At 32.9% G+C, this 14,973-nt stretch overlaps 1 protein-coding gene across 6 annotated transcripts; it reads right to left on the bottom strand.

Annotated features, from left to right (window-relative positions):
- Window positions 1–583: 583 nt before the first annotated feature.
- On the bottom strand, window positions 584–14,903 carry Bap170 (Brahma associated protein 170kD). Of its 6 annotated transcripts, none has more exons than XM_035092562.1 (13): window positions 13,696–14,903; window positions 13,481–13,574; window positions 10,313–10,410; window positions 9,665–9,816; window positions 7,781–9,404; window positions 7,320–7,689; window positions 6,518–6,871; window positions 5,790–6,041; window positions 3,807–5,717; window positions 3,523–3,681; window positions 2,987–3,061; window positions 2,340–2,431; window positions 584–2,221 (listed from the first exon to the last, which is right to left on the bottom strand). In XM_035092562.1, exons 1-13 carry the CDS (start codon window positions 13,791–13,793, stop codon window positions 2,101–2,103), a joined length of 5,400 nt encoding a protein of 1,799 aa, XP_034948453.1. In that variant the 5' UTR covers window positions 13,794–14,903; the 3' UTR covers window positions 584–2,100. The 6 variants fall into 6 exon arrangements, with proteins under 6 accessions (XP_034948453.1, XP_034948455.1, XP_034948456.1 ...); XM_035092564.1 differs by having other exon boundaries at window positions 6,650–6,871; XM_035092565.1 differs by having other exon boundaries at window positions 7,515–7,689.
- Window positions 14,904–14,973: the final 70 nt, after the last annotated feature.

Here is a 14,973-nt window from a genome sequence, read left to right as displayed (position 1 = left end):
CTTTAATTCCCATAACCTTTAGAAATAATATAATCTTTTCTTTTATTAATAAATTTTTTTACGTATTAAGATTTAACTATTTCCACAAGTATATTAAATATTAAAAAAGTAAATGAATGAAAATGAATAAATTATTATTTAATGTAAATGCTGGGCTCTATTTTATTTATCAAGTTGAAATTAATCAACAAGCTACTTCGATTTGGTAGATTTTTTGTTTATTAAATTTGATTTTACATTATTTTTTTTCAATGTTTTAATAGTTAAATATGTTAATTTAAATCTAACAAAAGAGATTTTTATTTAATGTCATGATTTATTTTCAATGATTCATTGAAAAACCTAATAAATGAGTTTCTCTTAAATTTTTTATTGTTTACGATTAACTGACAAAAATATTAATTTTATCATAGACGTAAAAACTTCAAAAAAAAATTACTTATTATATATTTTACAAAGTAGACTGTGATATGGATACTGTTTTTTTCATTTTATTATTAATTTTTCATATTTATACAACAGATAGTAAAAAAAATTTAGCACAAAATATGTATATTAACTAATAGAATACGATAAAAATTGATATAATTTCATTTTTTTCCTTCCTTAGAATCATTTTTTACATGCAAAATTGTTCAAAAAAATAGTTAGGAAATTATCAAAAAAATTATTTAATTTCAAAAACAATTTCTTACCGAGTCTTCCATTTATAATTTACGCTATTTACCATAAACCGAACTAAATTTTTTTTACTACTTATCAATTGAATTACAATAACATTCATTTAGCATTTTTACATCTCACTTTCATAATACAGTGCAAAGAAACTAGAAAAAAGAAAAGATGCATAATAATAAAATTTCTAATAATATTCATAATAATATCAATGCGCTATCAAAGTCAATACAGTAAAAAAAAATACATTTTACATAAAATAATAGTATTGATAATATACTAACAATAATAATAATTATGAATAAATGAATGAATGAATGAATGAATGATATTAATGATAACTTTACAGAGTTGTGGAATATAAATATCATGTATCATAAATCCATGTAAGACAGATGAATCCATTGCAAGTCATACATTACATTTGTTATTATTTTATGTCACGGATTTAATCTTGTTTATTTATAAATTATTTCATCATTTTACTGGTATACTTAAACACATTTATTTTGTACACTTTTACTAAAATCATGTAATCTTTTATGTACTCATTATCATTTCCACATTTTTTTTTTTTCATTGAGAAAATAAATATAAACCTTAAATTTCAATTATCTCAATCATTTAATATTTTTCGTCTCTTTATCTTTCTTAAATCTATCATTACCTTTTTCTTTTTATTTTATCCTTTATCTCTTTCATTTCATATCGTATTTTATAAAGTAATATTGAACTTATCAATTAATACTCGATTAAATTGTCCCACCCGTATCATCTCGCATTCCTCCTATTTCATTAGTTTGAATATTAATCTACGTCACGTTCATTTTTCATTCTACTGATTAAATTTCATGTATTTTATGTACGCTTAATTTTATTTTTTTTTATTCATTCTATACATTAAATCTAACTTGGCAATTAGATGTTGCCTAATAAGTTAATAGGCCTCACTTCGTATGTGTATATTAATCGTTATTGTTGAATTTGAAAAAAGTTTGTCATTCACACATTTGTAATATTTTTCGTACCAAATTATTGAATCCCTTATACAGTATTCTTAGTGTTCACGTAGAAGTTCGAAAAAGAAGTGTTATTTATTGTGTAAATATATTTATTTATATATTTATATAATTTGAGCGTCGAATTTTTTAAATAAATAAAGAAGGGAGGAGTTATCTCAGTTTGTTGGATTAAATTTCTCATAAAGGAAAAAATCTTCTTTTTCGTTTATTGTTTTTAAAAATTTAATTCATGTCTCTATACGTAGCAATGCAATAGTTTAGTTATAGTAGATTCATTAATTATAGACGTAAATGTAATTGTAGTGGGAATAGTAATATTACAAGTAATAATAATTATATTGATCGATGCTCATTTAAGTGGAAACAAACAGCAATGTTAGCATTGAAATCCTCATTGAAAAGGTCACCTGCGATTATTATTACTCTGATCATTCATATCATAGAGAACTTGGGCAATTGTCCTCGATGATTCAACATTACTCAATGCTACTCCGGCCAAGTGAGGTTCATATGCTCGAAGATGCCTGAAATGCAATTAAAATTAATTACAATTATATTCAAATACATTAACACACTTGGTTGAAGCTGAACAATTGAATTAATTTAACTCAAAACTTTATTTAAAGTAATTTTATTATTTACCTTCTTCCATGGGCAGAATAAATGACTAGGTTTCTGAGAATTAGAGCTGCCGTAAGGCGAATACTTTTTGTAACAGGACCTTCATTATCGTCCTATAAAAAAAAACAATACATTGATTATTTTGTTTGTTCATTTCCAATTACTTGAATATTTTTTTTTATATTTTTTGTTGCACCATAAAAATTCAGCATTCTAATAAAAAAAAACTATTTATAAAAATTGCAAAATGAATTATTCAAAAAAGTTAATTGAATGTACGATAAAAATAATCATATACATGCTATGAAATGTTTTTATATGTAAAAATACATAAATTTGAAAAATTTTTTAAATAGTTTTTCAACACAAATAAACAACTCACAGGAACATGAAAAAGTTATTATTATATTTTATGAAAATGAGATCAAATAAATGATTTCATAGAAAAAAATAAATATATTATTATAATGATGTTGTTAGTAAAGCAGATAGAACAAATAATTAATTTTATAATTGAGTATTAGTATTTATTATAAAAAGCAAAAGATAGTCAATAAATACATCATTAAAAGAAGCTGAAGAACAAAAGCTTTAAGAAAGTTCATGCAATCGTTTCAACAATGCACAATCAATCGAAGATATTTCCCATTTATTTTTACAATTTTTACCTGCTCTGGTGGAGGATTTTGCCCAGGTCGGGGAGAAGAACTCACGGTAGTAGCAGCCGGCTTGCTTGGCCTTTGCTGCATTACCAGAAGAACAAGAAATTATAGGGTTAGGTTTGTTTTATATTTACAGTAAGAGTTGTTAATTTAAATAATAAATTAATAAAATCAAATACAGAATCGTTCTACACCAGAAAAATCAGAAGGCAAATATTTATAAAAGTATTATTACAAGGAAAAAAGTACATAATTAGATAGGATTGCATCATTCCAAAGCTAAATAATTTTGACTATTTCTTTGTAAATTAAATTCATATTTCCAGTAAATTTTTATCCAATATATGTATATATAAATTTTAAATTATTGATTGGAAGATGTCTTAAGATTAGTTATCTAGTCTTATCCTTAACCAAACTAAAGAATTCTGATTAATTGATTATTGAGATTTCATAGAAATAAATAAATAAAATCTCAGGGGAATACATTTCTCTTGTAATAATAATCATTATCATAATTTATTATAAAATAATAATTTTACCATCAATTCCTTCGGATTAACGAATTCAAGAGCATGTCTTTTAATTGCATGAAAGGCAGCATTTGGTGCATAACCTGGGTGATGAGATGTCTGAGGAGTAGAAGTTGAAACTTCAGTTTTTCCAGTGGCAGTTAATTGTTTTCTTCTCGCAGCCATGCTCTATTAATAAATCATTTCTAATTAATAAAAAGTCTATGCATCAATTGATAAAATATTAACATCTTAATCTAATCATTATTTAAATAAATGTGATAAATTAAATTATTAAAAATTTTATAGTTTACCTCTGAATTGCAATGTTTATCATAAAGATGTGTCATTAAAGAAAATCTCCTCCTCTTCAATCCGTCACAACTGGCCCACAAACATAAAATTTCATCAGATCCTGACGGACAATGAGCTTCACAAACATGGAGATAAACTTCATGAGCAGATTTAAATTGTCGTAAACACCCCCGCCACTCACATAAATAAGCATTCGGGTCGATCTTTATCGTTATAGTTTTATCTCCAGTTAACTGACTCACTGAAGCTTTTGAATCGTTATCAGTTGATGTAGTTACATTAGAATTGGTGGCTTTAACTACTTTAACTGGTTGTTTAGCACTAACTGCATGAGTAGCAGCAACTTGATGGGGAGTAGTAGGTCTTGTTGGGGGAGGTGTTGATGCGGGTGTTGGCGTTACAACTCGAGAAGGAACACTACTAGTCACTGGACATGCTTGGGCCATTGCAGGAATAGTTACAGTCACTGTATTCGTGTTACTTTGTGCTATCGAACTGTTAACAATAATTCCTTGCGGAATAGCCGCAGATGTCGGAACAAGAGGTGGCGGGATATTTCCAAGAGCTGAACTTTGAATAATTGGCCGGGGAACTTGAGTAACAACAACTTGTTGACCTTGAGGAGTCATAGCGACAACTTTTGGACTCGTTTGACTTGAAGATTGAGGCTGGAGTATAATAATCGTTTTCGCCCCAGTGCCTTGTTGTTGAGTAGTTTGTGCCACAAGCACTGTTTGGGCTTGACCCTGAACTAATGCAGTCTGGGATTGTGCTAAAACATAATTTTGACCTGGAACTCCACCAGACACTACATACTGAAGCTGTCCTCCAGCACTTTGTTGAAGAAGTACCTGAGGTTGTGAAGTTGCTCGTGCCTTCATCTGAGTTGTTGGAATGATAACTTGATTATTAGCTTGAATCGCTTGTTGAACAACAATTTGTCGTGGTGCAGTGACAATTAGTTGTTGAGTTGGTGCGGACACTTGTTGTTGAATTTGAGAATCAATTTGATTAATAAATGCTCGAGGTTCTTCTTTGATTACTACTGGTTCTTCTTTAATCGGTTCATCAAGGTCTGTCTCATCTTCAATACAATCAGCAGCGAGCGCTGCATATAAATTAGCTGCCGTTGATGACACCGTAACTTTTTCATTGTCTTTATCCTCTGAATCCTCAGGTTCAGATTTTAAGCTAGACATAGTAGATTCTACTGTTGCACCATCAACGCTGACTTCTGGAGATGTAGTACCATTAGAATACTTGGGTTTTTTTGTAGGCTCTTCAGATTCACTTGGTGATCTTTTAATTCCTCTGGGTGCTTCAATTAAAGTTTCATCAGAAAGTCCAGGTTCTAATTCCGTTTTCACTGATGAGTCTGGTAAATCTTTAAGCGCTTTATTAATATGATTTTCAACTAAATTTGAACACTTATCTCTGGAAGAATTTTTACCAATCACTCCATTAACTAATGGGTCTTTTTCAATCTTCCTTTCCAGTAAATCTGCCAACATCAAACTTCCTAATGGTTTATTATCTTTAGAACTCAAACTAGAAGAATCTTTTGACGATCCATCCTCTTGAGGATCAATGTCCAAACTTCCCGAAGCTCCGTTTTGTAAAATCCCTTCAAAACTAATTAAAGAATTCTCTTCTTCGATTCCAACATTTGGACAATCGCGACTACCGCCAATTCCACTACTAGAAGCTAAAGAATTATTGGTAGAATCTGAGTCTTCGCCAAATGAAGTACAAACTGGCCTTATGTTTGATTGTTTTACACTTGAAACTGATGCTGTACCTAGTGGGGGTTTACATACTTTTGAAGCAGCATTTATGTGGTTTTCTGTCATTGCAGACATCGTTGGAGTCATCATTGTCGTTAATTGATTGTCACTATCAGGTGTGTCAGTCTGAAAAATCAAATTAATTCAAAGTTGCATTGTACCACTTTTATATGAATTTAGAATAAACATTTTATATACCTTGTCACAATTATTAGCTACAACAATTTTAGCTCCATTAACCCTTTGTACTTTTTTGGCAGGAGCATTTAAGGTTGTAATATTTTTCAATTTTGAGTTAGCTGGAGATTTTAAAGGAAGAGTCGTTTGTGCAGAAGTGGTTGTGGGTGTCGATATTATAGTAGATACTGGCATAACATTCACCGTATTTACTTGATTTCCTCCAGATAGCTGTTGTTGAAGCAGTTTCTGTTGCTGCTGTCGCTGTGCAACCTGCCAACATAAAAAATTTTTTTATTCTCGTAATCTTTATGTAAATTAAAATTAAATATTAGGAATAAATCAAATAAAGATAATCGTGTTGAATCGTCAATAGATTTGGGATTTGGTTTTTTTTGTCTAATTTGTTATTAACCAAAACGTTTTTAAAAATAAAAAAAAAATAAACAAAAACGTGCTTATGTTAGTATTCTGGTTATCAGTGCCTTCATAAATTAACTGATCAAAAATTGACTTTTAATATCGTTAACACTGAATATATGTAAAAAAAATTGTATTTATAAAACTACTTAAAATCTAAGCAAATAAAAAAAAACATGCGAAAAAACACACAATAATTTTTTACTGTACATAATTTTAAAAGTAATGCACCAAAATATTATCTTACTTTTCAATAAAATACAAATATATAATTTTTTTTCCTAACAAATAAAAAAGTCTGATCTATGTTATTATTACAACAACAATACCTGGTTGCTGGTTATTAGTTGATTGGCACTGATGCTGGATGCGATGCTAACAGTAGTATTTGTTACGCAGGCATTCGAGGGAGACACACAAGTCACAGCGGCGCTGGGCATGCAGTCGCCGCTGACGGTTACCTTTGTAGCCAAAAGGCTTTTTATTATTGAACTTGATGTTGTTCCAGATCGATTATCATCCTTCGTCACTACTTGAATTACATGAGATTGCATTTGAGTTGGTGGTTGTTGTTGTTGTTGAACTTGTAACTGAGTTGGTTGTTGCTGTTGCTGTTGTTGTTGTTGGGGTTGGGAGCCACTTGCAAGTAATGCTTGGCTCAAATGAGGATGTGCCACTGATACCTAAGTTCATACCAATCACAATACTCAACACTCTAGCAAATACTGTATTTATCATCATCTATAAGCTTCTAAAGTACTTCTACGATAATTAAAAAAGATTAATGGATTACTTTGTGAAATTGTACGAGAAAATTTAATCCTTTATGAGTAAAAATAATTTTCAATAATCCTTTAACCTTATTTATTTTCTTATCATATTTATAAAAAATGCTACTAATTACCCACCACCAAAAATTGAAATAAAAGCGTAGAGCAATTGAAAAAAAAGCAAATTATGAGCGATTTAAATCAATCTTTACGTACTCAATGATTAAAATTAATTAAGTCGAGGCTAAAAATGTCATATATTATGCAGATGATGGTATGAAAATGCAAGAAGGATACAATAGATGAGTAACCAAGGGTATGAAGAAGATGATGTAGAGATAGAGTTAGGATTTGGACCCACCTGACTTTTAGAGTCAACCTTGGTGATTGTGGCTGGATTGTGGGGTTGATTTGGGGATGGTTTTGGTGGGGCTGACAACTGGGCTTTTAGTATAGGGGACGCGGGTGTTGCTGAAAACTTGGATGATTTGTCTAGGGCTGTGCTGTCAGGTGCAGGATTTATGGGCGTGACTGTACGCTGTTGAACAGGAAGCACCTTTACTGGCGGTGTGGTTATTGCCGCTGAAGAAACTGCATTAATTGCAACAGCATTTTGGCTCGGATAAGTTACTGGTGCAGGAGTGGCTCGAACTCTAATCCCTTCGTAGTATTGAGTGCCAGTGGTTTCTCCTTTAGCAGGATTTGGTCCTATAGTACCACCGAAGACAGACCTAAATTTGAATATATATTAAATTCAATTTATATGCCATAATTTTGCAGTTAATTTTAAACTACAATCAATTAATAAATAATAACATTTACCTAACACATCTAGGAAAATGAAGTGGTGCAATGACTCCTCTTCTTCCGATTTTCGTGCAGCACCCAAGATACTTTTTATATAATTCTTCTTGTTCAATTTTAACACCAGGAGCAAGCTCGAAAGTAGCTCTTAACCACCCTAGAGCAAACTGTTCATTTTCTTGAATAATCTGTTGATGAGCATGCTGTTGTTGGAGTGAATTAGCTGCTTCAGCAAGTTTATTAGATGCAGCTTTAGATACGGGAGCAGCTGGTGTAGTTGGTCGTGATGTAACAGGACTAACAGGTGCTGATATTGTCATAGTTGTCGTGGCTGTCGTAGTCGCCGTCGTCGTTGTTGATGTTAAAGATGCAACAGGTGTTGTAACTACTGCATTTGTAGTAGAAGCAGTAGTCACAGTTGAGGATACAGACGTTTGACCACTGTTTGTTGTAGAAGCAGGTACAGTAGACACTGTTTCAACAACTCTCATCAAAATACATGCTTTAGGTCCATAGCTTTGTGCTTCCACGGTTACAAGTGCTACGAGAGTATCAATGGCACCCCGAACTTTAGCAACACTTGTACACGGTCTTTCACCTAATGATGTTAATGCATATAAACACTCAAGTGTATAAACAAGTAATGCGATATCACTAAGTGCTAAAAACCTGCATATTAACTCGTAAACATTATCATCAAGTCCAAATGTTACTATTTCTTCATTGCTGTCCTGTTGACTAAGTTTATTTAACACCTCTAGACACGAAATAGCAATAAACCGATCAGCAGACTCTATTCCTTTTATTACACAAGAAAGAATACCTTCGCTTAGCCTCTCCCCGGCTTCTTTAAGAATTATTTCGTTTGCTATATTTCCAAGAATGTCAAATCCTAATTGATGAAGATTACTCCATCGCGCACATACACTTAGAAGTACAAATCTTAGAAAACAACGATTTCTACCCAACACTGCAGCATTTTCACTTGTAAAACTTAAGTTTCTCAAGATTGATGCTATCTGTAATACTCGTTGACCATAAGGATCTTGAGTACCTAAAGTTCTACCCATGCAAAATAAGTCTTTGTCCTCATCTTCAAATTTGATTGAATTCTGATTTTGATCTGTTAAATTTTCATCAAAAAATGGTGGTATTTCCAATCTTTCACATTCTGGTGAATCAACTTCCATTGGTTCAGCATCTTCAGTAACAGATTTAGATTCTTTTAGCTTCTTTCCTCGTTCTTTTTCTAAAGTTTTCCGACGTAAGAATGTATTGGGACAACTGGAGGGCTTTTTCATAAATGAACGTTCATCTGTGAGATCAAGGACTGATGGAGAATCCACAACATCAGACCAAAACGAGTTAATAGAGTAATTCCTTACACGTGAATAAACTTCAATAAAAAGTTGCCGGGTTCCTGGTGAATCAAAAACTCCAGCATGGGCTAGAAGAATATTAATTAAACGAGGATACTTGTCTAAACGAAGAGTATGTTTTCCTTCATTTGATAGTAGAGTACAGACGTTAATCGCAAAGTCTTGTTCATTGGGCAGAGGTGAGAGTAATGAGAGGCTGAGTTTATCGTAATTTGATGGCTTGTAAAGGTCTGCTGACAGACCATTATATTCACGAAGAGATTCTGAAAGTTAATATAACACTTATTTTAATACCGCTAATCTAGAATCAATAACGAATAGTAAATACTATTAAGTTAAAAATAAATATGATTTATTTTTTTGTATAATTTATAAGTGATTCTTTGCTTTAAAATACAGGAATTTATTTTTAAATATTTTCCATTATAATAATTTGGAGTATCTCATTTTTTTTCTTACTCTGTATACATATAATAAAATTAAACTTATCATTTTTAAATTCAAGAAATTTAATACAATATACCTGCTACATTATGTTGATGATGATTATAAGTTAATGGAACTGAATGAAGTGATCTGGCGGACCATTTTCTATGTCTTGAATCTTCGTCATCATCGTCTGCTTGTTGGCCATCTTCTCCAAGGAAGTGAACCTTTTCATATCGATCCAGGTATCTAATAATCATTTGAAAAAAAAAAAAATAATAAAATTAATTGAAATTGAACTACAGCGTTCCTATAAGTAAAACATAATTGCTATTGTGTACGGATAATGATTTTGATTATGAGAGTTATAAATAGAGTCCAGTAGAGCACGTGATTGTGCCGTCGCGACGCAGGCAGCATGAATGAATCGACGGGGGTCGTAATAACGTACGTGAACGTACCGTGAGCTATCAGAAAGATGGTGAGAGGAGGGTTAGATGAGTAAAGATGGAGGGAGGAAGCGCTTACTACAACTGACACTTCAATTGCTTCGTTGTAGCTACTGCCTTTAGATCATTCACCCTAATTTCAAGGTCATAAGGAACATTGATCCATTGTAATGTAATCGAAGACCATTAAAAAACTTATGAGTTGATGTGATGTTCATATTCTTCTTCTATCTGTTACCAGACTTAACTTATCACTTTATTCAACAGAATTTTATTTTTATCAAATTTATTCTTACCGGAGGTAAATTTGCTTGAGACCAACTCCGCTATTAACGCAGCCATCTGGTAGATGAAATTGTTCACATAATGAAGCCCATTCGTTTCGTGTATTGACCTTAAACATTTAATAGAAATTTATTTATAAATGATTATTTATTGATATACATAATTATGTAAAATATTATTTTGAGATCTTAATGGATACTTTGTTAGTATAAACAAGTATTGCATTTATAAAATAAAATTTATTAAAGAAAATGAATATTTAAGTTTTCAATAAGTGCTCAAAATATATATCATGAAATGAAGCATAATAACAGAACGATTCGGTTCATAAAAATAGTTGTATTCAGCAATTTGGCTAACGTCCACAGGTAGACAGCTCTTGCTTCTACTAATTTATGATTGTATGATTTATTTTCACAAATTCCTTGAATTTTTTTGTATAAATCAACAATCTATCTTCTGAAAATTCAAACAAAATCATACAGAATATTATGTGAGGTATCTAATCAGGTAAAGAGTTATATTCTGATAGTGATGATTCATTCTGTTGAAAATAAAGTCAGTTATTGAGGTAGTAAATTTGTTTTACCAAGTATAAAAAAATCTAAAAAATCTATTTAAAAATTAAACAGTGCTGAAAAATAACTTTAAAAAAAATGGCATATTTAAGTTAGCATAATGTTTACTGATGAAAGCTTCAAAGTAAAATTAGTAAATAGAGCGGACTATTCAGCAACTTCAACTTGCTTCTCCCGCCAAATATTTAGAACATATCTCACTAGAAGTTGAAGTATACGTAAAGTTAGCTCGTGCACGTGGTAGCACATAGGCCCACGGTACAACTGACAGTTCCGAATCAGCTGATCGTCCGGGACTATAGAAAAGGAGATTGGTGGAGGAGGAGGAGAAGAAGGAGGTAAAAAGGGGTGGGGGCAGGCACAGGGGCGTCAAGCCGGTGAAGGCTGAAGGGGAAACCAAGCCGGGTAAAGATAGAGAGTGAAAAAGAGAACTAAAAGTGGCGAGAGGCAAGAGAGGAACAGCGACATGCGGTCTGCCGTCGTTGGAGATCAGCTGATCGCGTTTCCCCGCCGTGTATGTTCGTCCGCCCGCGAACAGTACAGCCACACTTTGCTCTCCTGACGTAGTCTCTCATCTCTCCAAGCTTTTCTCGCTTGGTCCCTCCCCTTATCGCTACATTCAATGAGCTAACAGTCAATGAAACACCGGCTCACGTGTTATCCAATAAGCCCAGCCGTTCCCGCCAAAAACTATACCAATTCTGTACATAATGCACCATTCTATAGCAGCTTCTAGGTGCTCCAACTCTTCAAGATCATTAAAATTTTTTTTACTCCAATTCTTGTTATATTTTTTTCTATTGAATTATTTGCTATTTATGGTCTACTAAAGCAACCAATTAACATCATTGCTAATTGATGAAAAAAAGTCCAAGTTTGTAATCCAATTTATTGAGATTTAAACCTTTAAGTTAAAGTGTGGAGATCAAGTTGAAGAAATTCGAAATGCTGATAGTCTTATTAACCACCTGGATAAGAGTAAAAAACATGTTTGATGGTTTCCAAGTTTTTTTTGATGATGCTGTTATTATTTAAATTCTTTTCCATACTTTTGCTAATATTGCAGTGTAGGTATGGAGTTCTCTTACGGCCAGGCATACATGTACATTTATATACATGTATAAAACGATGTTGCCAAGTTGATTAAATCAGCAGCAACGTCGCCTTTACGGGTGCCGGTATGCGCGCGGTTGGGCGCGGTGTTGCCGTATCGACCGCGCCAACAAAACGAGCCCCGGCTTGATATTATGTCGAGAACCAGCTACAAACTACATAGCAGAACTAGCAGGAGGCGTCTCGTACTATTGCAGAGAGGACACGCGACACCTGACTCATGTGTTCAATTTCTCTAGTTTTCGCAGTACATTCTTGGACATTATGCATTCCATTGTAGCAACGAATGACACTCACGTTTTTATAATTTCATGATTATTATTTTCTAGAGAATGTATTACTCCAACTTCCTTTCTTGATTGGATACCACTATATATGATTTTCTCAATGTTATTCTAGATATAAACGAATACAGAACAAATTAAGGATAATCATCATCTAGATTATCTGGAGATGTTGATAGGATGATATTCAACGTATCTACTAGGATGCTGATTGTATGGAGTGATCCCCCCTATTTCGAGTATATTCGTGTCACCGATCAACTTTCATACTGTCCCTCGCTCTTTCTAGAGTGCTACTGTAGCACCCACGAACCCGGTACCTTCAATCGAGTGACCCTGACCTTGCGCCACTTCCGCATTGTCCCTATGTATTTTTCATTTTCTCACTTTGCAAGATTTCCAATTATAAATAAACCATCTTGGTATTGATAGAGCACTCCGAGAGATTGAGTAACATTTTTTTATAAAATAAGTAATGAATAATATCTTAATTGCTAAATTGAAAAATATATGCGATTTATAGGAAGACAATTGGAATAAAAAACATTCAATTATGAGAATGATAATAACAATGCTAATTGTCGAGAATAAGAGAAAGTTTCCAACATAATCAAACGTATTTATTGATGTAAGAAAATTCTTACTCCAAAACATGTTTCTCAGCAAAGAAATATGCCAAAAAAGTTAACATAAAATATTCTTTGTGCTTTAATTCTCACTTTGAAATTGATTTCAGGAATGTGCAAAACGAATTGTGCTTTTACTGTTTAAAATATATAATGAAAAAATGACAGATTACTATCTGCATTTGTAATGGATATACTAGCATATTGTTATTTAATTTTTAAATAAATTTTCTCAGTTAATTTAATCAACATAACCTCAATGGATTAAGAGATTCCATTTATTACAAAAGCGTTTCAGCTATAGAACTTATCTAAGATTAAACATGCTTAGATAAGTAATGTTTATTTATAATAGAACAACTCTATAATGAGGAGCAATCTATGCAATAAATCGTGATAGTTGGAAACCTTCTGTTTATTTCAACGTTTCTTTACCTTCAATAAAAAAATTAGTTGTGCTAATAAAACATACATTAAATTGATCTAGACCTTATGTTTAGTCTAAAAAAAAGAAAATATATGAATAAATGATACGTTAAGTAAATAAAATGCAAAATTATATGAGTTGCGAATCATACCTTGATCCATCCTCCATGAGCAGTTACAAGAACGTACAGTAGGTATAAATCTATGTCATTGCCACTAATTTTTGGACATTTCTTAAATGATGTTCTAAAACAAAAAAAGTATATAAAATAACAATTAATATGAAGAAACTGTAGCTATGCCAAGTACATCGATTAAGTAACTGACTTTGCAGTATGTTGTGGTGAAATAATAAAGAAACTCTTACCCTCGTGTTTCATGAAAATGTTGTAACTCTTTAATAAAATTTTGCCTCTCCCTCTCGTAGGTAACTGGGTCCTTATTGAGGATCTTGGCCATGTTCATGTTTTCTGGCCGTGGCGCGCGTTATCGTGCCAATTGAAGTTCACTCGTGAGCCACGAGAAGCTAACGACGGCAATAAATAATTGGCGGACGCACATGGGCACCTTTTATGAGTATACATCTACACAAGTCACTGCTCCCTTGCCTCAGATAAGCTTTTGAAAGCCACTCTGAAGACATTGGGAGGTACTTTTCAGATCACCATCACTGTTACTACAACCACTACGATAAACTGAACTTGTTTGCCGCTCTACAAAATATATCAAAAGATCGGTGTTCAAGTTTTTTGTTTAATTGTTTTATTAGCCACTAGTTATTAACTCCTTAATAGTCGTCAATACTAATCGATTCACCTGTCACTTGTCACTCTACCCTACATCATTGGATTTATTTCCGATGATGGCTACGAATCCTTCGTTGAGAAGTTTTTGTTCGCACGCGCACACCAAGCTAACGCCAACATAGATGACTACATCACCAAAAAGCATGAGCAGATTTAATAAAAATAACAAAGTTAATCGGTTTTCAGTAAACTTTCCAGGCCTCGTTTTTCAAGACGGCCGGAGGTAAAGCTCGATTCGTAAGTCTGTGAGACAGCACGCGGGGGGGTTGGATCGTGATTCGTATACGGACCAAAGCGCCGCACGAACCCAACGTACCTCAGCGTTCCTTGACGTACGACCGTATATCAAAATGGCGTCCCTCGCCGCCTAGAATCCATCCAAATCCCTCTTCCCACCCGCTCGACAGCTCGATTTATACCGATACACTCGCAGTCTCGCGTTTGCCGTCGACTAGTTCGATCTTGACGCATTTAACTCCTTTCCTGCACAACCACAAGCTCGTTAGCTGCGGGAGAACAACGCATTTCCGCCCGTTTGGGCCAGAGAGCGCGCGCGCGTTCTTCTTTCATTACTTAACTTCTTTTATATTTACACTGTATTGAGTCAAACTTTCAGCTATTATTATTTATCGTGAATTCATTTCAATCCTCTTGCCGGTCAAAAACTTTTATTTCTCACAATTTAGTAAGATTTTTATCACCGAATACACTCGAATCAAAGTGTATTTTTACTTTCAAAATGGATGGTCACTTAGTTGACCCATTTTCGATAGAGGCGCTCCAAGCTAGCTCGATGGTAGCGGCATCTTAAGAGTAACCTCAAATTATTATGAATTTTA

The sequence above is a fragment of the Chelonus insularis genome, unplaced genomic scaffold (assembly GCF_013357705.1).
Source record: "Chelonus insularis isolate UGA/USDA-ARS -01 unplaced genomic scaffold, ASM1335770v1 contig_94_pilon, whole genome shotgun sequence".
Taxonomy (NCBI): domain Eukaryota; kingdom Metazoa; phylum Arthropoda; class Insecta; order Hymenoptera; family Braconidae; genus Chelonus; species Chelonus insularis.
This window is presented reverse-complemented; position numbering and strand designations above follow the sequence as displayed.